The 25,431-nt window shown below is 34.6% G+C and overlaps 1 protein-coding gene across 5 annotated transcripts in view; it reads left to right on the plus strand.

Moving 5' to 3' along the window:
• Positions 1-25,431, plus strand: part of LOC109457495 (cofilin-2) — a 109,244-nt gene that overhangs the window by 25,697 nt on the left and 58,116 nt on the right. For 3 of the 5 annotated variants that reach the window (XM_088796877.1, XM_088796879.1, XM_088796880.1), the window contains 8 exons: positions 9,531-9,674; positions 12,824-12,925; positions 15,250-15,337; positions 18,804-18,938; positions 20,222-20,321; positions 21,423-21,589; positions 23,533-23,628; positions 24,368-24,506. In XM_088796877.1, the coding sequence (XP_088653003.1) occupies positions 9,531-9,674; positions 12,824-12,925; positions 15,250-15,337; positions 18,804-18,938; positions 20,222-20,321; positions 21,423-21,589; positions 23,533-23,628; positions 24,368-24,506 (971 nt within the window). Of the gene's footprint in view, positions 1-9,530; positions 9,675-12,823; positions 12,926-15,249; positions 15,338-18,803; positions 18,939-20,221; positions 20,322-21,398; positions 21,590-23,532; positions 23,629-24,367; positions 24,507-25,431 lie in introns of all 5 variants that reach the window. The other 2 variants (XM_074328138.2, XM_088796878.1) reach the window with 1 other exon arrangement.

The following is a 25,431-nucleotide window of genomic DNA, read 5'->3' on the forward strand; positions in this document are numbered from 1 at the left end:
AATCTTGTTCAGTTTTTATTGGCTGAATTGAAGAATACGACATTCTCACTCAAAATAAGTTTAACATAGACAAAATGTTTGTAAACCAACCAATGCTTAGTAAAAGTACCTAGTACACCTAATAGATTGTTTATTGCTTTTTCTTATCAGCTAGGATTTGACTTGGGTACATATAATAGAAAAAATTTTAGTGGCATAAACAAAATCGAAATTTTTCTCTCATGCAAAATTAAGTCCAGGCATTGTAGTGTAGGGCTGGGAAGGCAGGTCCACAGAGTTGTCAGGAACCTAGGGTCTTTGCTGTTTTCTGCTCCATCATCCCATGTTTGTGACCATTACTTTCTTTGTTGAGGATGACCGCAAGATAGAAGAAAGGCAAGAAGCCTGCTTCTCTTCCTGTATCCATCCTTCACACAGAAGCCTATTTAAGTGTTCTCAGATATTATCATGTTAAAAACAGGTCACTTGCTGCTAAATGGATGGCCTTCATTTTATTTAATGTTTTGTTGTCTCTGATTTTCATATGTTGGGCTTACCTCCTCACAAGATTATCATCTCTTTTTTTCTTAATAATTTTTTTTTTATTTTTTTCAATTATAGTTGACATACAATATTATGAGTTTCAGGTGTACAACACAGTGATTAGACATTTACATAACTTATGAAATGATCACCCCAATAAATCTGACACCATACATAGTTATTAGAATATTATTGACTATGTTCCCTATGCTGTACTTTACATCCCCATGACAGTTTTGTAACTACCAATTTGTACTTCTTTTTTTTTTTTAAGATTTTATTGGGGAAGGGGAACAGGACTTTATTGGGGAACAGTGTGTACTTCCAGGACTTTTTTTTTTTTTTCCAAGTCAAGTTGTTGTCCTTTCAATCTTAGTTGTGGAGGGTGCCATTCAGCTTCAAGTTGTCCTTTCAGTCTTAGTTGTGGAGGGCGCAGCTCAGCTCCAGGTCCAGTTGCCGTTGCTAGTTGCAGGGGGCACAGCCCACCATCCCTTGCGGGACTCGAGGAATCGAACTGGCAACCTTGTGGTTGAGAGCCCACGCTGCAACCAACTGAGCCTTCCGGGAGCTCAGTGGCAGCTCAGCGGCAGCTCAGCTCAAGGTGCCGTGTTCATTCTTAGTTGCAGGGGGCGCTGCCTGCCATCCCTTGCAGGACTCGAGGAATTGAACTGGCAACCTTGTGGTTGAGAGCCCACAGGCCCATGTGGGAATCGAACCGGCAGCTTTCGGAGTTAGGAGTATGGAGCTCTAACCGCCTGAGCCACCGGGCCAGCCCCTAATTTGTACTTCTTAATTCCTTCCCCATTTTCACTCACATCCAACACCCCTCCCATATGGCAACCATCAAAATGTTCTCTGTATCTGAGTTTGCTTCTGTTTTGTTCGTTTCACATATAAGTGAAATCATATGGTATTTGTCCTTCTCTGACTTATGTCATTTAGCATAATACGCCCTAGGTTCATCCATGTTGTTGCAGATGGCAAGATTTCATTTTTTATGGCTGAGTAATATGCCAATGTATATATGTACCACCTCTTCTTTATTCATTCATCCATTTATGGACACTTAGTATGCTTCCATATCTTGGCTATTGTAAATAATGCTTCAGTGAATATATGGATGCATATGTCTTTTCAGGTTAGTGTTTCTTCTGGTAAATACCCAGAAGTGGAATTGCTGGGTCCTTCTTTGTCTCCTGCCATAATCTTTCTTTTAAAGTCTCTTGTCTGGTATAAGTATCACTACCCCTGCTTTTATTGTTTGCTTCCTTTTTCATGAAATATGTGTTTGAATCCCTTTACTTTCAGTCTGTGCACGTCTTTCCATCTGAAGTGAGTCTCTTGTAGGCAGCATATGTAAGAGTCTTGTTTTCTTATCCATTTAACCACCCTATGTCTTTTGATTGGAGCATTTGGTGCATATACATGCAAAGTAATTGTTGATGGATATGCTCATAGTTATTGCCTTTGTATTACCCATATTTTTATCTTTTTTCTTCTTCTTAAGGAAGTCCCTTTAACATTTCTTGTAATTCTGGTTTGGTGGTGAGGAGCTCCTTTAGCTGCTTCTTGTCTGGGAAACTCTTTATCTGTCCTTTGATTCTAAATGATAATTTACTGGATAGAGTAATCTTGGTTGTAGGTCCTAGCTTTTCATCACTTTGAATATTTCGTGCCAATCCCCTCTGGCCTGCAAAGTTTCTGTTGCGAAATCAGCTGACAATCTTATGGGAGCTCCGTTGTAGGTTATTAACTGCCTTCTCTTGCTGCTTTTAAGATTCTTTCTTTATCTTTAACCTTCGGCATTTTAATTATGATGTGTCTTGGTGTGGGCCTCTTTGAGTTCATCTTGTTTGAGACTGTGTATTTTCTGGGCTTGTATGTCTTTTTCCAGGTTAGGGAAGTTTTACATCATTATTTCTTCAAATAGGTTTTCAATTCCTTCCTATCTTCTCCTTCTGGTACCCCTAAGATGTGGGTGTTGGTACATTTGATGTTGTCCCCCTAAACTATCCTCATTTTTTTTAATTCTTTTTTTTTCTTTTTCTGTTTCGATTGGGTGTTTTCTGCTACCTTGTCTTCCAAATCACTGATTCGATCCTCTCCTTCATGTAATTCACTGTTGATTCCCTCTAATGTATTTTCATTTCAGTTATTGCATTCTTCATCTGACTCGTTCTTTTTTTATGTTTTCTGTCTCCATTTTTATGTTTCCTGTCTCTTTGTTGAAGTTCTCCCTGAGGTCATTGAGCTTCCTTATAAGTAGTGTTTTGAACTCTGCATCTGTTAGATTGCTTGTCTCCATTTTGTTTAGTTCTTTTTCTGGAGCTTTGTTCTGTTCTTTGATTTGGGATGTGTTTATTTGTCTCCCCATTTTGGCTGCCTCCCTGTGTTTGTATGTAGGTAGAGCTGCGATGTCTCCCAGTCTTGGTAGAGTGGCCTTAAGTTGTAGGTATCCTGTGGGGCCTGTTGGTCACCTGAGCTGTGTGCTCCAGGTGTGTCCCTTGTATGGGTTGTGTGTACCCTCCTGTTGTAGTTGAGCCTTGATTGGCACATCAGTGAGAAGGATTGACTCTCAGGCTGATTGGTTGTGAGGACCAGCCTTGACTACAGTGGAGGAGCTGTTGTGCAGGGGGGGCTGACCCCACAGAGCAGGGTTCGCTTTAGCAAGGCATCGGAGGGTTATCGTATTTTCTTACATGTTGGCATCAGTATGCTAGGCCAACATAAAACTGAGCCCACAAACAGTTTGCATACCTATTAATTTGAATACACTGGTTGGAATTTTAAAGTATTTTGGTAAAGCTTTAATTAATTCGGTTGATACTTCTGCCAAACTAACTTATGGTGGCTTTAAGATAATTTTGAATACTAAAGAGTTTTAGCAGCATGCTGATAACATCCAGGTGTTTGAAACTTACTAGAATACAAGTTTAATCCATGTTTTATATCTAGAATTTTATTTCCAAAGATTTTTATTTGTATTATATGTTTTAATAATAGATTTAATCTTAAGTAAGAATCTAATACTTTTGTTATGATATTTAGGCTTATAATACCCCATTTCCCCAAAAATAAGACCTAGCCAGACAATCAGCTCTAATGTGTCTTTTGGAGTGAAAATTACCATAAGACCTAGTATTATTGTATTGTATTGTATTGTATTGTATTATATTATATTATATTATATTATATTATATTATATTATATTATACCCAGTCTTATATGATAGTAAAATAAGACCGGGTCTTATATTAATTTTTGCTCCAAAAGATGCGTTAGAGCTGATTGTCCAGCTAGGTCTTATTTTCAGGCAAACACAGTAGTAGGTCAAATGCTAATTGGAGAAATAATAAGACCTGGTTCTCTGATCCATAAAGAGTCTTAGAACAGTTCAAAATGAAACATTCTTTGAGCTACTTCTGATCAGTCTGTCTAAAAAGTAAGGAGTTACAAACAAAGCAACCATTTCTGACCTCCTCTACCCCCCTCACAAGTAATGAACTTAATTCACTGTCTTGTTTGAAGTAGCAGGCTTGTTGACTGGTCTAGTTTCCTCCGCTTAAAATGAGTATCACATAACCTCCTTAATTTGAGTTTTTTAAATTGAACTTCAAATTAAACCAGTTTACTCTATTTCTACCTATAATTATCCAAGCACAGCATTTTTTAATAAATGTTCTTGGCACCTGTATTACAAGAAAATAAGAGGTTAATGAGGTAGCACAGAAGAGTAGGTATGAAGTATGCCAGAGACTCAACATTCTATTGTTAGAGACCCAAAGGGAGAGGGGCCTTCTTTTATGTCAAGTAGGTCTCCCCAGGTTTCTAGTCTTTTCTTTCGCTGTTAATTGTTTATCTTTATCCCGATGCCTTGTAAAAATTCTGCATATATTTCAATTCTAGAATGTTTTATAATTTGCTTTTGCTTTAATGAATTTCTGTTTTGGGATATAAACTATGACTGTTAAAACAAAATAAATGACTATTAAAACAAAAACTTTTTGGGGGGAGAGGTATATACCATTCCAGAATACTCTCATAAAAGGCTATTTCCTTATTTAGCTTGTCTCCGCTACAGATTTATGGCTAACTTCTGCCATGTCTTCATCTGTGCTTGATGGTGTTTCACAGACTTGATTTCACTCTGAAATGTTTTAAGTTGTTAGTACTTCAGAACTTTCTTGACTGCCTTGGTGTAAAGCTCTGAAATACCCTTGGGTCAATATAGTGTTGCTGTTTCCCCTCATCTCCAGTAATAGAATGGGAAAATCAGAAAGTATATGGGCTTCAGAGTCAAACAACATTTTGGCTGTACCATTACCAGTTGTGTGACCATTAACAAATGATTTAACTTCTCTGACCCTGAATTTCATCTTCTGAAAAGTAATGTAACTTGCAAAAGTGATAAGAGGAGAGAAATATGTATAATTTCCATATTTATCTGGCACTCAGGAACTCTAATATTACTAAGAACCATCTTACCAGCAGCCTGCCCTCTGTCCTCATAATGGAGCATAAGTTTAGTATAGAGAGTTTCTATGCTTTCAGAGACCCACTATCTGGGTTTATTTCGTGATTCTTTAACCTTTTTTAATACTCCAGTCTTCTTTGGACTCCCTAGAATGAAGAAATTGTAGCAAGTGGATTTGAAAGACATCGTCTAAGTCTCTTTGGAAATCTGTTAGGTGTTGCCTTGACATCTTGAGTAGTTAACTGAAATTTAAGCACCAACAAAAGATCTAGCCTTGATTAGATTTAGCAAGAAATGTGGCCTGTTGCTTAGGTGTGGTACAAAGCTAATAGTAGCATTGGTAGTAACTAGTATAATTTATATATAATTTATTACATTCTAGGCAATGTCCCTATGCTGTTTGGATTTCCTACTCCCTTATTCCTGTGTCAGGGAATTGCATTTCTGTCAATTTTCTGTTGGTTTTAAATGTTAATTCTTAAATTATTGTAGTTCTGTGGGCCTCACTGGGGTCATAAACTGTTCCCTTCAAACAACTGTCAAACCATTTTAGGCACTACACCATCCATACCTGTGCCCAGAATACACCCATTTACTTTGGTTTTCCCTCATGACTACCACCACCATCACCACTTAGGGACACTCACCAGGGTTCTGCCAGTGAAAACCATCTCATTTTCTAACTTAAAGAACCTTATCAAAGGTTCACTGCAAAGCTTTCTTCATCACCTCCTGGAACCCTGAGCAATCTGATCCCTGGATATGATACTCAGGCCCTTCAAAAGTGGGTCCATTTCATTCCTTGCATGTTTTTGTGCAGTTCATGTCACTAAATTACAGAACCTTTTTATCATTAGACTACATAATTACCTAACAAGTTTTGATATGATTTCCTGTAGAGTTGTTCCTCTTTAACTGGTTTAGTTCTGTCAGCCAGTAGTGAAAGTTAACCTTCAGTTCTTTTGACACCATTTCCGTTTGCTACCAATATAGGTTTAGTAACTGAGCCTTCTTAAGCTTTACTTTTAGGACACAAAAAAAGTTTCTTTAAAAAAGAAAATAGTGGTAAAAATAAACATAATATAAAATTTACCGTTGTAATTATTTTTAAGGGTATAATTCAGTGGTGTTAAGTATATTCAGTGTTGTGTAACCATCCCTACTATTTCCAGAACTTTTTCATCATCCCAAACAGAAACTCTGTACCTATTAAGCAATAACTCCCCATTTCTCTGTCACTCCAGTAACCTTTATTCTACTTTCTGTCTATGCATTTGCCTACTCTAGATACTTCATATAAGTGGATTCATACAGTATTTGTTCTTTTGTGTTTGGCTTATTTCACTGAGCATAATGCTTTCAAGGTTCATCCATGTTGTAGCATGTATCAAAATTTCATCCCTTTTATGGCTGAGAAATACTCTGTGGTATGTGTATATACCACATTTTGTTTATCCATTCATCTGTGGATAGACATTTGAGTCATTTTCACCTTTTGGCTATTGTAAATAATGCCATTATGAACATTGTTGTACAAGTACCTGTTGAGTTCCCTTTTTAAATTCTTTTGGGTATATATCCTAGAAGTGGAATTGCCAGGTCAATGATAATTCTGTTTAATCTTTTTAGGAACCGCCATATTGTTTTTCACAGCAGCTGCACCATTTTACATTCCCACCAGCAGTACATGAGTGTTACAGTTTCTCTATATCTTCACCAATGCTGGACATTTTCCATTTTTTGTTTTTTTAAATAATCGCTATGTTAGTGGGTATGAAGTGGTATCTCATTGCAGTTTTGACTTTGCTTTTTTTCCCTCTGTGAATAATGATGCTGAGAATCTTTTCATGTGTTTATTGCCATTTTATCTTTTGGGGAGAAATATTTGTTCAGGTTCTTTGCCCATTTTTGAATTGGATTATTTGTTTTTTGTTGCGTTATGAGCTCTTTACACATTCTGCCGTGTCTTTGTCTGATTATCAGGTAATGCTGGCCTTATAGAAAGAGTTAAGAAGTGTTCTCTTCAATTTTTTGGGAAATTTTGAGAAGAATTTGGTAGGATTCACCAGTGAAGCTATCTGGTCCTGGGCTTTTCTTTGTTGGGAGGTTTTTGATTACTCATTGAATCTTCTTGCTAGTTATAGATCTCTCTAGCTTTTCTATTTCTTTTTAGGTCAGTTTTGGTAGTTTGTGTGTTTCTAAGAATTTTTCCATTTCCTCTAGGTTATCCAGTTTGTCATCATGCAGTTATCCATAGTATTTTCTTATAATCTTTTATTCCTGTAAAATCACTAGTAAAGTCCCTACTTACACTTCTGGTTTTAGTAATTTGAGTCTCTTCTCTTTTTTTCTCAAAAATTTTTTAAGACAAAATGATAAAGAAACCATATATGATTCTTTTAATTTAACCTGTGTAAGTCTCAGAGTGAGAGGAAATGAGTGAAGGTGGAAAATAAGATGTTTTGAGTGCTTTGAATTCACCCACATCGTCTACATTTTGTTGATTCTTAAACGTTGGGATGCTATAGAAACAGTTGCTTCCTTCTGTTTGGGTCCAGTGCAAAGTTTCTAGCAGGAATCAACCATCCTGATTTTCTCTGTGCCTGATAGCAATATCAGATATTGTAGGGAGAACTAAAGACGTTTTCCTAAGGGAGTATATAAGCATATGCAAAAATGTAAACTAATGAAAATAAGTGCTCTTATGTTATAAACATCCATCCACTTGCTTCCTAAAATGAACCAGCTCTAAATATACCGTTTTTGTCTTTCTAGACTTGTATAATTCTGTTAATTTTGGCTGTGACAAAAATTCATTTTAAAAAAACATATGCAGAAGGGCAAATTACCAGTTTATTAACTCAAAAGGAAGATTAAACAGTTAAACCTGAGATGGGCAAGGTGTAGCTAAGTCTGAGGAAAGACAGGAATAAGAGAGTTGATTGCGTCTGGTACCCCTGCCATCTCCTCTCTGTTTTAGGCTTTATCTTCTCTCACTGCACATTGGGCCGCTCCATGTGGCAGGAAACATGGGTGCCAACAGTACCAGTATTTTATATTTTAGAGATTCCATGATAGGAGAAGAACTGATATTTACTTTCTAGATTCCAGATTTTTAAATCTTGGAAAAGATGTATTCGCTCAGCAAAAAGGTGCCCACCCACAGTATCAACTAACTCTGGTCAGTCTTGTGGGAATATAACAGCTCTACTAGTAACTATTTGGAAGAAGGTGGGGTGTGGGAAGAATGAAGTTCTTAGGAGAATGGGGCTGGTGAATAGACAGGCAGTCTTATGAATGTCCACAATATACTAAAATTTTAGTATGGTTTGGGATGATGCAGTGAACTAATTTGTCTAATCTTGAACCACTTTTTCTCTAGAGAATAGGGATTTACTCACTGGTAGGTATATATGTGCTTATAATAGTCTTACTTAATAAAACCTCCCCCCAGATTGCCTAAGAGTTATAGGGGTACCATAGATATAATTTTAGCAATGCCCATCCTCCCTCCCTCCCTCTCTCTCTCTTTTTTCCCTCCCTACTCTATCCCGCTTTTACTTATACTGTCTTTAACAGCTTGGGATATATTTCACATACCATAAAATTCACCCATTTAAAATGTGCAGTTCAGTGGTTTTTAGCATTTCATAGAGTTGTACATCATTACAAACTAATTTTAGAACATTTTCTATACCCCAAAAAGAAAGTCGGTGCCCATTAGCAGCCACTGCCATTGCTCTCCTCTCTCTCCCTCTGCCCGCATTCCCCCAAGTTCCTGACAACTACTCGTCTATTTTCTGTCTCTATGGATTTGCTTATTCTGGTTTTTCATATAAATGGAATCATATACTATTATAGCCTTTCACATTTGCTTTCTTTCACTTAGAATGTTTTCAGGGTTTATCCCTGAAATACTGTAGCATGTATTCGTACTTCATTTCTGGGGTTTTTTTGCTGAATGATACTCCATTGTATGGATATACCACATTTTAACTATTTCACTTGAAAATTGGCACAGTAAAATGGGATTGAGGATTATTTCGATTGTGGTGAATGAGTCTGAAATTGTACCCCATAAAATCCAGATAGAGTGAGCAGAGTAAAAGAAGCCAAAATAGGGGTAATAGAGTTAGTAAATAGGAAGCTTTCCAGAGATTGGAAATTACAGTGAGAATAAAAGTGGTTATGATTAGGAGAAACTCATAATTTAAAATATCAGAGGCTTTGAAAAATTGTAAGGCCTGATCTGTGTAATGAGTTACTATTTTCTAAATAGTAACTTCAGTTAAGAATATAATTGCCAAAAACCTTGATAAATTGACCTTTAAACTTGTTTTGTGTTATTTTAAATTGCAGCTAACCTTTGCTAAAATTGAATGTTATAGATTTTCTTTTTAGTAAATTGGTTACATCAATCAACCATAGTTTCTATAAAAGAAAATAACTCTTCAGTTCAAAATAGATTGTTCTGAAATGTTTGATTTTAAAATATCAAATGATTTGCATTTTGACATGTATCATTTTCTTTCAGGTTACAGTGTAGGATTTTGGAAGTCCTCCCTCCATCACATCAAAATGGTTTTGCTAATGGACATGTCAGCAGTATAGATGGAGAAACTATTATTATCAGTGATAGTGATGATTCAGAAACACAGAATAGTTCTTTTCAAAATGGGTAAGTGATTTTTATTAATTTAAAAATGTATATCAGATTGACTAACAATATCCCACTGAAGCAATTTTGTCTTTAATCCCTTCTTCCTTTCTAGTCATACTATGAAATACTGTTCATCCAGACAGTGTGGTTCAACAGTACATGTTAGAGTTTGCAGAATTGAAACTTACCCAGTTAACTCTTATCAGCAGCTGAAGAACAATTGAAGCTCACTTCATTCACTTACACTTACACATTCCACTTTTGTTTACTTGGGAAAATTCATTCTGTACTTTAATTATTATCCTTATTCACTTTATAGTGCATATGATGAAGAATATCTTTAACCTCCTGAAATTAAGTCAGAGTCAGCTCTTGGAGAAAAATCACACAAACACATGTAGATTGGCACTATCTGCAAGTAAATTTAAAATCTCAGCCGAGTCCTCAACTGATTAAAAGTCCATTCATATGTTTTAGCTCAGCTCCCTCCTGTCCTCCACTTGAATTGTCTAAATCTTTACTGCTTCATTCTGTTTTCTCTCTGCCTTTTCGGCATCTCTGACTTAACAGTGTTTTCTCTAGCCTGTCATATGTCTTTCTTTTTCTTCCCTATTTTTAGTGAACAGTACCATAATATTCAAATAAGAAACCTGAGGCCACTCTTACTTCCTTTAACTCCTTTGCTCCTGAAATACTAGTAACTATCAAGTTCTGTCCCTACGAACCTTACAATTCAAGTTCTCATTTTGTCTGATTTGAACTATTGTATCTGTAACTAGCATTTGAGCATTTACTATGTCCAGGCACTGTGCTAAGTGCTTAATATGCATAGTGTGTGTCAGTTCTGCAAGAGTATTGTTATTTTTGTTTAACAAGAGGAACCTGAGCTTTAGAAACATTCATTGGCTTTGCTTGAGGACATCTAGCTAGTACACTGCCTGACAGAAAAATGATTTTGGGTCGAGTGAATGAAGCATGACGCGGACCTGTGTATAAGTCCTTTGATACATCTCAGTTTTTCTTGAATTGCTACTATTATGCAGAAAAAGAAATTAAAGTCACTTGTCTGTGTCTCTCACTGAATGAAGACTTTGGGATACAAAATTAGTGGGTATTGTAGTAATGAACGTACATATATCCTTTAGCAGCTCTGACAGTAGTAGTTTGTGTGTTTTAATGGACTGTATCAAAGATCGTGACCCTTAAATGGGGAGTTAATTATATATTAGATGAGTCTTGAAGGGTGAAATACAGATTTGTATATAAAAGATACTTTTTAAATTGATGTTTAAATATGGTAAACATTTACCTAAATTTTTTTCATTTTAAAATGATTTCTTATTTCAGGTTTCTTTGCAGTAACTTCTAATCTATTCTTCTAAATTTTTTAGGTGCTCTGAGGTACTTTGAAATGAGGAATGTCTAGATTCTTAGGTCTGGCACTCTATTCAGCGCATTAATGTCCTTTCCCTTCCCTTTAGATTTAAATATGAGCTACCTGCATATTTTGTGGCTAATTTGTACCTTGAGTACAAAGCAAATTAGTTAGAATCCCAGTTAGTAATAGTAAATATTTTGCCTGTTATATGTAGCATTTAGAGGAAAATTTCCATTGGTAAATCCCACCTGCACCACTTGTAACAAGCTCATCACAAAGTATAATTGAATTTGGCTATAGACATAATTATTCATAATTTCCACCTATGTAGGCTGTGCCTTATCCCTTGAATATAGGTACTTGCAATAGACCTTTGATGTAGAAAACATGAGTAAACTGGGCAGTTACTTTATTTATAGATACTTTCAATCTGTGTGTATTTCTCAAAGAATCTGAGCCTTCATTATATATCAACGTCATAATGCCTAGTTGTTTATAGATTGCTACTGCTGTACCCTGAAATACCATGAAGGGTGAAACATAGTCATCTTTGAACTATTACTCTGAGTTATTTCTGTTAATTCCCTAACTTAAGTGAGTAAGAAATTTATTTCTAGGTTGCTCCCTGCCAACAAAACATAATCTGGATTTTCTCATGTTTCAGTAGGTGGGTTGAATGGAAGGGAATGAAACAATTCTTTATTGGGCATTTTCATTATGAGTTAAACTTTATAACAGCACTCACATATATTGTTTTATTTATTCCTCAGAACCACTCTATGAGGGTAGATGGTCATAGTCATATTCTTACAATGAGGAGAAATAAAAGTTCAGAGTTAGAAAATTTGCCCGGCATCATATAGTTCATTATATCTGCAAGATATACTAAGGCCAGCATATTTAGAATTAAGCCTAGGTGCTCAGTGATCACCAGCAATGTGTGTGTTTGTGTGTGTGTGTGTGTGTGTGTGTGTGTGTGTTAAAACACATATAACAATATTTACCATTTTAACCTTTTTAAATGTACAATTTAGTAGCATTCATTAATTCACTAATTGAATGTAAATTACATTCACAATATTGTACAACTATCACCACTATTTTGAAAACTTTTTCATCACCCCAAACAGAAACTCTGTGCCCATTAAGTAATAATTCCCCATTTCCTCCTCCCCTCTCATCCCCTAGTAATCTGCTTTCTGTCTCTGAATTTACCTATTCTAGATGTTTCATATAAGTGGATCATATAATATCTGTTCTTTTGTGTGATACATCCATGTTTGTAGCATTTTGAACTTTATAACTGAATGAATGAATGAATGCTTCAAAGGGAAGAAAAAAAATGAGAAGTTGGTTGGAGGTGGGGATTAAATGTGTAGCCTCCTTGCCAATTCTTAAAACAGGGTAAGCTACATTATCTCCACTTTTGCTCTTGGATTACATCGCTGTGAAGAATAAAGTTTAAAAGCCAATCTAAGAGCTATTTGTTTATAAATTTATCTTACCTAAACTGGGTACTCTGTGCCTATTCATCTCTTGTTAATTTCTTCCCCTAAGGAAAATTTATCAAACAAGAATTAAAGTACCTACCTAACATAAAATAGTGCTTTGTACTATTTTGGCTTATAGAATAGTGAGAAATATCAGTAACTTATAAAATCCTAGTTAAAATAAAAATGCATTAGATTCTGTTACAGTATGTTCTTAGAAACTAGATTTCCATTTAAAATCTCACATTTCAAAAAAAAATTGTATTAACTTATTTGTGTCTTTGCTCTGCTCTTTTTAGGAAGAAAAGAGATGCAGTTGATCCCTTATTATTCAAGTACAAGGTGCAGCCCACTAAGAAAGAATTATATGAGTGTTCTATTGTTAAAGCAACACAAATCAGGTAAAATTCAGTATCTTCCTCTATGCTGGTTTAAAGTAGTATAATTATGCTAAATTAAGACAATTTGATGTAGAACAAATGGGTAATGTTACAAGTGATTGCTTCCCTTTTTAAAATAAATGTATGCTTATATGCTCATAGACTGATAAGTAAATCCTAATGGATTCCATGAGCCCTTTGTTTAGATCAATAACTAACCCCTAATAGTCTTCACATCTAAGAAATTAAGAAGGATCCTATTTATGAGAGAACTCAATTTTCAGAGCTGATGGTGCTTACAAATATGTGCTTACAAATATGTTGCATTTGTAGTATTTTATTCATTAGACACAAACATCTGATCAGTCTCTTCTCATTCCTTAAGAAAGTTAAATAATAAAAAATGAGTATCTTTAAAAATTCCTCTTTGAGACCTAATCAAAAGAAAGAGGTGAGTGGTTGATATTGAAAAGAACTGTCTTTAGGATACGTAAACATATTTTAGGAAAATCCCTATTGTTGCCCTTTGAAGTAAGGCTCTTGGTCATCTGAAAGTAAGTTAACATTATCAGCCAACTATCAACTTGCCACGTAGGAGTCGATCTTGACATTTCGTTTGATATGAAATACTTTTACTTACTCTTTCATCCCTATTGCCTCATATATACTCATGTGTCCAAAGAAAATTGATAATAATGTAAGTGTTGAGTGACTCCTGAGTTGAATATATTACTTTCTGTAACTCTATGGAGGTGTGTGTAGTTTTTGCTTTGGTTGTTTTTTTAAGCCCATCATTAAGATCTCTGAAGCATTCTACATTTAATAGTATATTAAAAAATAGTATTCCCAAGATAGTGCTCGTGGATTATTCAAACTTTTTTATTTGTTCCCGTTTATGGACTAATAAACAGCATAGTTGAAATTACCAGTGTTCTCCTTATTCATAGTTGAATTTTGTCTTTTTTTTTTTTTTTTTTGCCTTTAGTTTAAGTTTGCCCTTAGTTTAGTTCTTTATATAATGTAATTCCCTATTTAATATTTTTCATTTTTCTACCTACTCTTTGACTTATACTTTAAATACAATTCTGCTAAATCTTGGGCACAGTCTTATTAACTCATTTTCTACCTAATTGGTGAGCCAGAGAATTATAAGGTAAGAAAGTTATACTTGATAATAGAAGGCTTAAATGACTTGCAGCTATTTGTTAGCGTCAAAACGTAGTCGTACTGTTCCTGTAAGGAAGACTTGATATGATAGAATAGCACTGACAAGTAGAACTTTCTGCGATGAGGGACACATTATATGTGTGCTGTCCAGTGGCTATTATAGCTATTGATCACTTGAAATGTGGCTAGTAATAGTGAGGAACTGAACTTTTAATTTTATTTAATAACCACATGTGGCTAGTAGGTGCCATATAAGACAATACAGTTCTGAAGGACTGATATATTTACTCAATAGTAACAGATGATTAATTACATTCTTGTCAGCTCCTATATAGTGCTGGGACATAGCAGTAAACTAGAATCCTTTCTCTCATGTCCTCCTTTCTATATTCTAGGAAAAGAATATACATTTTTGGGAAGGCCACGACTTAAAAACTCCTATATTGTTTATTCATTCATAGAAGCTTTTAACTTCACTTTTTCTTGAAAGGAATACATTGAATTTAGAACATGTACTTTCTTTCCAGAACCTTTCCAGAAATACTTGTGTGTTGTTTATTGTTTTTGTTTTGTTTGTGGTGCTTGTTACTGTTGTGGTTGCTCTTTTTGAATTTGGGAGCAAGGGAGAATCAACAATAGTATATTTTTAGAATCTTAAGAATTCTAATTCTCTTTAATTTTAATCCCATCAATTTGTTGGCTGCCGTATGAAATTTAAATACAAATATTTTAGAATTTGATAAAAACCATGTTCAACTCTGTTGACAGATCCATTTGAATGTTGATTTACTCAGTGTTATGTGACATCTGCCTACTGGCTTTAAATTTTAAAGAATTTTAATGGTGATACTTGTAGGAATGAGCACCTAATTTGTATAAGATTTGGTTTACTCTCTGTAGTATATTTTTCATGAGGTTTGATTTCTAAGTGGTTTCTAAGCAATAATGCATATACTATTTTAAATGGACTTTTATAATAGATCTAATCAAGTAGATCTTGCAGCATTCTACATAAATACTCCTGTATAAAGTTTCTTGTTACTTCTACATAAATACTATTGGAAAGTGAAATATCCTTTTCCTGGGCTTGAAATTGAGGTTATGGATTTATAGAGATTATGGACTTTGGATGGAATTCTTTAATACTAATACTTTCCTGTCTCCTTTTTCCCCGTTAGCCGGAGAAAACACCTACTTTCTCGTGATAAACTAAAGCTTTTTCTAAAGCAACACTGTGAACCACAAGATGGAGTCATTAAAATTAAGGTAATTAGAACAGTGAAATTATTTGTTAGAAGAAAAAATAGAGAAATGGGTAGTAGTATAAAGTTGTAACATTGCAGAAATATTCCTTTAAAGTTGGTTGAAAATAGCTCTCTTTTTATCCACAGCCAATTTTTAGTAATTTTCTTTATATTTATTGGATTAAATACTGTTTTCACAATTTCTAGAATTGCTAGGTGGTTCAGGTACTACCACTTTTTTTCCTTGTAAAAAAGATCAGTTAGGTGAGAATAGATGGAAAACTTGGGGAAAGCAAAGTTACGGGGGTGGGGCAACTAATTTTCTAATAGTGTGGTTCTGGCTCATAAAAATAGATGCAAAGAACAGTGCTAAAATAGATCTTACTAGATAGGAGAATAATATATATATATATATATATATATATATATATATATATATATATATATATATATAAAAAATTAGAGACCAGTACTTAGCAGATAGATTATATTTTATTCATAACCATTAAGAAAGGGAAAAATCAAGGTTAGAAAACTCACGTTGCACACTGAGTAAAAATTTAAAAAGTAAAACTAAAATTATTCTTAAAAATGAGAAATATTTATCTCACATTGGGAGAAACATTAAATCTAAGTAAAAAAGCAATAGAATGGATTAGACAGATATATACATTTATCAGAAATCAGCTGTTGAATGCTTAAGATTGGTGTATTTCATTATTTGTAAATGTTACATCAAAAAAAAGAAATTAAAAAAAAGGGAATAGATGAGTTTATTCTATGTGAAAAGTAGCATTTTAAATCTCTTAGAGACCAAGGTAGATTATGCATTAAATAAAACAGGGACATTTAGTTAACTATTTGGAAAAATTAAATTAGATCTAACTCAAAAAAGAAGGAAATGAAATGAAACAAATTGTAATGTTATGCATGTTGAAGTACTTAGGAGAAGCAATAGAAAAGAAATACCAAGGATGGGATTGATTTAACAGTATAAACTTACATAGGTTTAAAATGTCTTGAATAGATTTCAAGGGCAAGTGCTGGAGGAAAGATACTCTCAGTGAACATAATTAGGAGCTCAGATCAATTAGAAAAACATAAGCACCCTGGTAAAAAACTAGGCAACTAGAAATCAAACTTCACAGTGGATGAAAATATAAAAACTTGAAAACATAAGATAGAATCATCTGAAAGAAAGTTGTTTTTTAATGTGAGCATATTTATGTATTTGTCTTGATAAGGGGAGAATGCTTAAATTACCATGTATTCTGCCGTGTATAATATGCTCCCATGTATACTGCTCACCTACGTTTTTAGCCCAAACTTTCAGGGGAAAAAAAAAAATCTTTCATTTTAATTTTTTAATTCAAATTTTTATTTGTTTATATTTAGGTACTTGTTTTTTGTATTATAAAGGAATTTTAGCATTTATTTATTGCACTTTTAACTCATAAGGATAAATAAAAGAATTAAAAACATTTATATAGATACGGAATTAGTACTACCCATGTATAACACACAGCCATATTTTTCCCTCACAAATTTGGGCAAAAAAGTATACATTATACACGGCAAAATACGGTATGCTTTATCTATAGCATTGAATATCAGCCATGTGAAATGATGCTTACAAAAAGTTAACAATTTTGATACTTGTGATAAGTGGCTAGCATAGTGCCTGGCACTTGGTAGGCTCATGTGTGAAAAGCTGTATATGTGTATCATAAATAGCCACTTGGCCAGTTCCTCTAATTTACAAAGATATCTTACACCAATGAACAAAAACAACCCAATTGGAAAAAAGTGGTAAAGGACATCAGCAGTTATTTGCCAAGGAAAATAAATAGTCAATAAACATGAAAAGAACTTAATAAATAAATGAAAATTAAGGAGACAGTAAACGTTTTTTCTCTTAGAGTATAATGAATGATTAGTGGCTATCTGGTGCAAGCGTGCGTGCACACACACACAGACACACACACACCCCCCAAAACAACAAAGTTTGATACCCAGTGTAGTGAGTGTATAGTCTGTTGTTAGGAGTACCTACAAGTACAGAAAGATGTGGGTATGGGTCTTTATCTTTATTGTGTATTATGTATATATGTGTGAATAAAGAACGTTGGCAATTAATGTATTGAAGCGTATTTTGACTTTTCTTGAGTGTATATACATATTTGAGAGAAACCACTCATGTTCTTTATATTCATACTTAAAGGGCAATTCTGTATATCAGAGGTTATTTATGTGGGATAGTAGATGACCATCTTAATGAAATTTATGTAAAATCTTAATAGATTTTTGATTTATTATGATGGCCAGAACTAATTGAATTTTAGATGCTAAAAACTATGTTATACTAAAAATGAAAATATACAGAAAATTGAATTCCCAGAAGTATTCCTGTTTTGTTAATAATTTAAAATTGTATATCATTATTTTCTTATACATTTCCTGAAAGATATTTCTGTAAATGGCACATGTTTTCTTTGAGAGAAAGAATGATGATCTTGGCCATTAGACCAGAATTGTCTTCAGAATTGCTAATCAAAAGTTTAAAAGTCTAAAGTTGAACATGGATGAAAGATGAACAAGTTCTGAGTACAAACTAAAAGAAGAGAAACTTTTGAATTTAGCAGTTATTCTGGCACCACACCACTTCTGATAAAAATAAGGTTGATTTCTCTGAACTTAAATTCTGAATTGAAACTTTATAGGAATTGATCGATATTTCTGCTTTTATCCAGACCAATTTTAAATTCTGATACATAAAAATATTTGAGTTTAAAAATATTTATCTCCCCAAACTGGGTTGAAAATCTAAACGTTCAGCAATTAGGAAATTGTTAAGAAAAAATTACTGGTTGATACACTAGGTTCTAATGTTAAATATATGGATTATTCATTTACATAGAAAATCTCATACAAAATTGTCAAAAGCAAAGCAAACGAAAAAAGCTTATTGTAGAGACATAATTTTAGAATAGTTTTAGCACTGAGAAACTGTTGAAACATTCTTGAGTATTTTATGGTGAAGCAATCCTTTGAATTGTGGTTTTCTTTCTGGTAAAGCTGGTTAATTATATATCATGTTTCCCCGAAAATAAGACCTAGCCAGACCATCAGCTCTAATGCGTCTTTTGGAGCAAAAATTAATATAAGATCCAGTCTTACTTTAATACAATATAAGACCGGGTATAATATAATATTATATAGTATAATACCGGATATAATAAATGCCAGATATAATACCTGGTATAATATAATACCAGGTCTTATATTAATTTTTGCTCCAAAAGACGCATTAGAGCTGATGGTCCAACTAGGTCTTATTTTCAGGGAAACACGGTGGAATATTACTACATAATAACACAAATTCTAATGTTTTTGACCTGGTCTTTAACAGCAGTCATATGACATATTAGAGCGTATCTATATATGGTTTACTAATGTGTCATTATTGTACCCTATGTCTTTTTTATTAGGCATCATCTCTTTCAACATATAAAATAGCAGAACAAGATTTTTCTTATTTCTTCCCTGATGATCCACCCACCTTTATCTTCAGTCCTGCTAACAGAAGAAGAGGGAGACCTCCCAAACGAGGATCTGTTAGTCAGGTAGGTAGAGAACAGATTTTAAAAAAATATCTTGTAGCTCTTAATAAAACTATTCAAAATCAGTAGTAGGGTTTGGCTCCCCTGCCTCCGTAGCCAGTAGGAAAAAACACATTCCTTCACACACAAAACGTGTGTGCTATATGATGATAACTTCTCAGGGGTGAGGCTTGTAGAAGTTTCAAGTGTGAATTAGACATGGCTCTCATGCCACAGGGATTTTATACCACAGTGGAAGCAAGCATATATGCAATTATTAAAAATGTAAAGCAGGATGAAATACAGGGAATAAATTATGGTATTGAAACACAAAGAGCATTTAAAACAAACTTTCGACATAGTTTAATTAACATTGGCCACAAGAATGTTTCTGGTAGGTCTTTTCTCTACTTCTTACATATTTAATGTCAGTACTGTCTAGTTTATAAGGTACCCTGGAAGATTTGTTTTGTTTTCTAGTGCATATTTTTAAGTTCCTCTTTATATGTTACCAGTTGTTTTTCTGGGAGGTTTTAGTACTAATTTGTAGAGCTATAGAATTAACTCATTCGATATGTTACTATGATTAGAGTTATTAGAAGTTTGGTTATAAGTCAGACAGAAAAAAGGACCAAAAACTGGATGATTTCATGTACATATGGAATATAAAATAAAAGGTATCAGACAAACTAACAAAACAAACTCATAGATACAGACAACAGAATGGTGGTTACCAGAGGGGAAGGGGATTGGGGGAGGGTGAATTGGGTAAAGGGTGTCAAATATATGGTAATAGAAGGAAACCGGACTTTAGGTGGTGAGCATGCAATAGAGTATACAGATGTCAAATTATAATGCTGTACCCCTGAAATTTATCTAATGTTATTAACCATTGTTACCTCAATAAGTACCATTTTTTTAAAAAATTCAGTTATGCTTTAGAATAAAACCTCATTTTGGTACCGTATTTCCCCAAAAATAAGACCTAGCCGAACAATCAGCTCTAATGAGTCTTTTGGTGCAAAAATTAATATAAAACCCGGTCTTATTTTACTATAATATAAGACCGGGTCTTATCTAACAAAATACAATATAAGACCGTTCTTACATTAATTTTTGCTTCAAAAGGAGCGTTAGAGCTGATTGTCTGGCTAGGTCTTATTTTCGGGGAAACACGGTATAAAAAAAGTATAATTGATGAGGGCTTTTAAATTTGGGGGTTTTTACTCTTATTGTAAGAATAAAGCAGACCATCAGTTCGTAAAAGTTGTGATTCTACAATTTTAGTTTCTTGGTCTATTTTTTAGGAGGACAGCATTGCTAATAAACAGACTATTGCAAGTTATAGGAACAAAGCCACTAAAGAAAAAGACAAAGTTTTGAAACAAGAAGAAGTGAAGTCACTGGGTGAGTTTTAAATTCTCTCCAAAAACTGTTTAAGTACAGGAAATAATATTTCTCTGTATATTTCTGGGTTTTTTGTTTGTTTGTTTTTTCTTTTTTCTTTTTCTTTTTTTTTTTTTTTTTTAATTGGGGAAGGGGAACAGGACTTTATTGGGGAACAGTGTGTACTTCCAGGACTTTTTTCCAAGTCAAGTTGTTGTCCTTTCAGTCTTAGTTGTGGAGGGAGCAGCTCAGCTCCAGGTCCAGTTGCCATTGCTAGTTGCAGGGGGCGCAGCCCACCATCCCTTGCGGGACTTGAGGAATCGAACTGGCAACCTTGTGGTTGAGAGCCCGCACTCCAACCAACTGAGCCATCCAGGAGGCGGCTCAGCTCAAGGTGCTGTGTTCAATCTTAGTTGCAGGGGGCCGAGCCCACCATCCCTTGCGGGACTCCAGGAGATGAACCGGCAACCTTGTGGTTGAGAGCCCACTGGCCCATGTGGGAATCGAGCCGGCAGCCTTCGGAGTTAGGAGCATGGACCTCCAACCACCTGATCACCGGGCCGGCCCTTGTTTGTTTTTTTAAGCATAGTTTTTTCCGCCTGATATCTATTGATTTTTATGATAAATGAGACCTCTTCTCATCTCTTCAAACAATATTTCAAGGTAGAGCATATCCCCTGTTAAACTGACCCGATGCTAGATTAAACACAAGTTTGGAGTTTTTAGGGCTTACAAACTATTTTGGTCCATTTTGTTTGATTCACACAAACTTGACTGAATCACTTGGGAACCTTAATAAAACAAAGATTGTAAATTAGTGCGTCTGGGTGAGAAAAGAGATTCTGCATTTCTAACAAAGTGATAACCTTGCTGCTGGTCTTAGGACCACACTCTGGCTTTCAAAGGCAGGTAAATGTTTGTCCCAGTGCAGTAGTTTGTCTTAAACTTAGCCAACTTGCTTTTCCCATTTTAATCACCTGCTGTCTTCCTCCAGGAATTGACAATCCCTGTGAGTCTCTACTAATCTTACTTAACCTTAAATTATTTCAGGAATCGTTTGTTACATTAAAAAATGTGTTGTTTTCCATCTGTATACAGTTCTAAGTATGACCTTCTCCACAGCTTTTGAAAAGGCTAAATTAAAAAGAGAAAAAGCAGATGCCCTAGAAGCAAAGAAAAAAGAAAAGGAAGATAAAGAGAAAAAAAAGGAAGAATTGAAAAAAATTGTTGAAGAAGAGAGACTAAAGAAGAAAGAAGAAAAAGAAAGGCTTAAAATAGAAAGAGAAAAGGTATTCATTGAAGTATATTAGCTATGCTCTCTACATACAGTAAATAGTGCTTTACATATTTAAATTCATGGTTAATCTTCAAGTGCTTTTACTACATTGATTCACATTCACGTATAGGTGTGCATAGAGCACTGATAAACAGTATTGGTTTATCTCCCTTTTGCTTTGGAAAATTTATTGAGTGATTTAAGGTTCAACATATATATGCATTCCCATTCCTTTACACTTCAAAGCCTCTTCTAAAGTGCAATTCTAAAGTTGATCTTCTTCATCATTTAAACTTACAAATTTAGGGGAGGTGATATGCGTAAAACCTTTAAATAAAATACATAGTTAGAAAAATACAATAAAGTCAATGACTAATAAGAATTATTATAGTGTTCTTCTTGAAGAATAAGGTATCTATGATAATAGGGTAGTTTAGCAAATCTTTATGATGATCTTTAATGGTAAATATTCCTTAGGGAATTCTATAACTGTTTTTTCCAAAGACAGTCATTGCCATTGGTTTTCTGCAATATGCACAAGTAGCCTTAGATGATCATGTTATACACTGTGCTCATTTAAATTGCCTGAAGTTTTTTGAGTTATTCTAAATAGACCATTCGGTTGGGGTGGAGATGTCTAATATATGTTCATTCCAGAAAATGTAGAGAACAAAAAGAACACTTGTAATCCAAATGGTAACATTTAGAGGTAACATTAACACTTTGATTAATTTATTTCTAGTCTTTACTCTGGGCCTTAAAGAGATCCACCGTTTATAACTGTGTATACTTTTTTTGTTTAACATTATTACAAGCATGTCTTCATGTTATTAAACTAGTAAGCTAGAATTTTTAGTAACTGCATAATAATTAATCAGATAGGTGTAGGTAAGTACTTTATAATTTTTTGCTCATAAATAATGATACTCTATTCAAGTTTGTGAATAAAAGTCTTTCCTATTTTTGTATTATGTCCTTGAATAAATTTGTAGAAGCAGAATAATAGGTCAAAGGGTGAGAAATTTTTTTTTAAGTTTCTGTGGATGTACATAGGTATTTGTTTACCAAACATGTATTGTACTTATTTACGCTCTTAGCAACAATGAATGAAAATACCCATCTTACTCCATCCAACAAGAATTATGTTAGGGTGGGAATAAGACTTATTGCAGGAGACTACTTAAAGCACAGCTAGTAAGGTCTGTAACCATCTAGTCATGTTATGTTGAAAATTTGGTAAGTGCACATCTGTTTACCTTTGGTGTTCGTAAATTTCAAAGGAGAAGAATAATATTAACATTAAACATATTTATTGGAAAATAATTACAGTAAAATATTTTAATTATGCTCCGCTTTATTAGAGACTTTTTAGTGTCAGTATTTATCTTGCAGTTTCACATATCAGAACCACGAAGTAAGGGTTTCAGAAGACCAAGTGAGCAAGAGAAATGGCCTGGATTAAAAAGCAAGAGAAGTTCATCAACTGTATTCTAATATTGCTTTAAATTACTGCTCCTTCTGTGTGTCCCCAGAGTATCAGTCAGGTTTAAATGAATCTTGAAAACAACAAGTATATTGCAAATATAAGGGAAGGTTTCATTTTAGGTACTCTAATAATGTTACCGACATTGTCAGGATCTAATTGATTTAAAGTAGGGGGAGAGCTGCTGTAGGCAGGGTCAGATTGAATTAACATTTATCCAAGAGCTACTGTGTGTCGGACATTTTCCATCTGTCTTTGTAGCAGCTCTGTCAGATAGGCATTATTTTAATCAGTGGTTCTAACACTTCAGTGTGCATCAAAATTACTAGAAAGGCTTCTTAAAACATCAGTTGTTGAGTCCCAACCCCAGAGTTTCTGATTCAATAGGGCTGGGGTAGGGCCCAAGCTCCCAGATGATGCTGATGCTGTCTTATCAATTTCTTATAAGAATTGTTATTAACCTTTTGTTTTAGGAAAGAGAGAAATTACGTGAAGAAAAGCGAAAATATATGGAATACTTAAAACAGTGGAGTAAACCAAGAGAAGATATGGAATGTGATGATCTTAAGGTATAAGCATATTTGATGTTTCACCCACCCATGTTCTATGTGCCCTATGTGGGTTTGCTGAAGAAATCTTTCCTTCTTTTTAATAGTGGCCTCTTCATATTTAACTGAAAAGAAAGAAATAGCCAATTAAGCAAATTCTATAGAGTTCCAAGGTAGCTTTGTTAGTATTTTATAACAAGCTTTGGTAATGACCTTGATTCTGCAGAAATAATTGCTTATATGTGTGATCCTTGATAATCCAAAAACCACTGGGGCCAGGCATGCTTTTAGTTTAATTGCCAGGTAAAGATTCTTCTCATCTCCAGAAACGATGAAAGTATCCAAATCAAACTTATTCATCACCATTTCTAAGTCAGTAGATGGTGGATTAATTCTGTTCCATATCCTAAGGAGATCCTGCATTCAAGATAATATTGGCACAACTGATGCCTTACACTCAGAATCGAGGATAAAAGACCCTTTTAACGAGGAAATGTAGTCAGAAATGCACGCCAGCCTAAAGTTATGTTCTTAGTTTGATGAAGGAAAAAGTCCCTAGAGACTGTGATTTAGTGAAGTTGTAATAAGTCCAGGACATCTATAATTTTAAAAGTTCTAAAGGTGATTGTCATAAACATTCCAGGTTGAGAACCACTAGTCTACGTGAAATAAGTCTTACTAGGAAAAAGTATATCATATCTACCTTTTATAGTTTCCTGTACATGGTTCAAGTAGTTATGTAAATTGTTTAATCTTGCAGGAACTTCCAGAACCAACTCCAGTGAAAACTAGACTACCTCCTGAAATCTTTGGTGATGCTCTGATGGTTTTGGAATTCCTTAATGCATTTGGGGAACTTTTTGATCTTCAAGATGAATTTCCTGAAGGAGTAACCCTAGGCAAGTGATATTGCTGTGTTACAGTTCACCTTAAAATTAATGGCTTAAAGGAACAAATCATTATCTCTCAGAGTTCTGGGGAGTCACTGGGCCTAGCTCTCTAGTCATCTCGTGGAGTCTACTGTCATCAGACAGTGGCTGGTGCTGGAGTCAGCTGAAGGCTCAAATGGCTAGATGTTCACGGCTTCACACACCTGCCTGGTGCCTCAGTGCTTCCCACTCCATGAGAACAGCCTTCACTTCTTATGTGGCAGCTGAGGGCTCCAAGAGGCAGGAAATGAACTGCCAACCTTCTTCCAGGCTAGGCCTGGAACTGGCAGGCCTTATTTTTGCCATATTCCATTGGTCAGGCCTACTGGGATTCAAGGAGTAAAAGAATAGATTTCCACTTATAAAAGAATAGATTTCCACTTATTGAGGGTGGCATAGTAGGTAAATGAAGAGAGGGAAGAAATTGATGTCAGCCGTATTTGGAAACAAGTTGTTGCCAACCTTTCATTTGTGATTCTGTTTTGACTCTGTACTTAATATACTTTTACTTTGTGTAAACATCATTTTTAAGAGGTAAATTGGTATGAGGGCCTTGGATCCCATTTTGGATTTTCAGCTGTCAAATAGTAAAATAATTTTCTTGAGATCCAAGGAAAGACCCTCAAAGACAGAATTATAATGCCACTCTTATTTTAGTAAGAGGGAATTCTTCAGGACGGCTTTCATACTCCCTTAATTTCTCTTTATGAGCTGGTGAGGTATGAGTCATTGTGCCTTATAGATCAAAGTCTAAACAATGCTGGTTTAGGTAAGATGAATTAGACAGGAAACATTTATGACTTGGACACGATAGTACATTTGATGCAGAGGATTACCTCCCAATGCACTGTTTGTTAAACAGTAATGTCCCACATAGCTCTTAAGAACAGTGGGA

Source organism: Rhinolophus sinicus, chromosome 3, assembly GCF_057876585.1.
Source record: "Rhinolophus sinicus isolate RSI-liver-muscle chromosome 3, RSI-T2T, whole genome shotgun sequence".
NCBI classification, from domain to species: domain Eukaryota; kingdom Metazoa; phylum Chordata; class Mammalia; order Chiroptera; family Rhinolophidae; genus Rhinolophus; species Rhinolophus sinicus.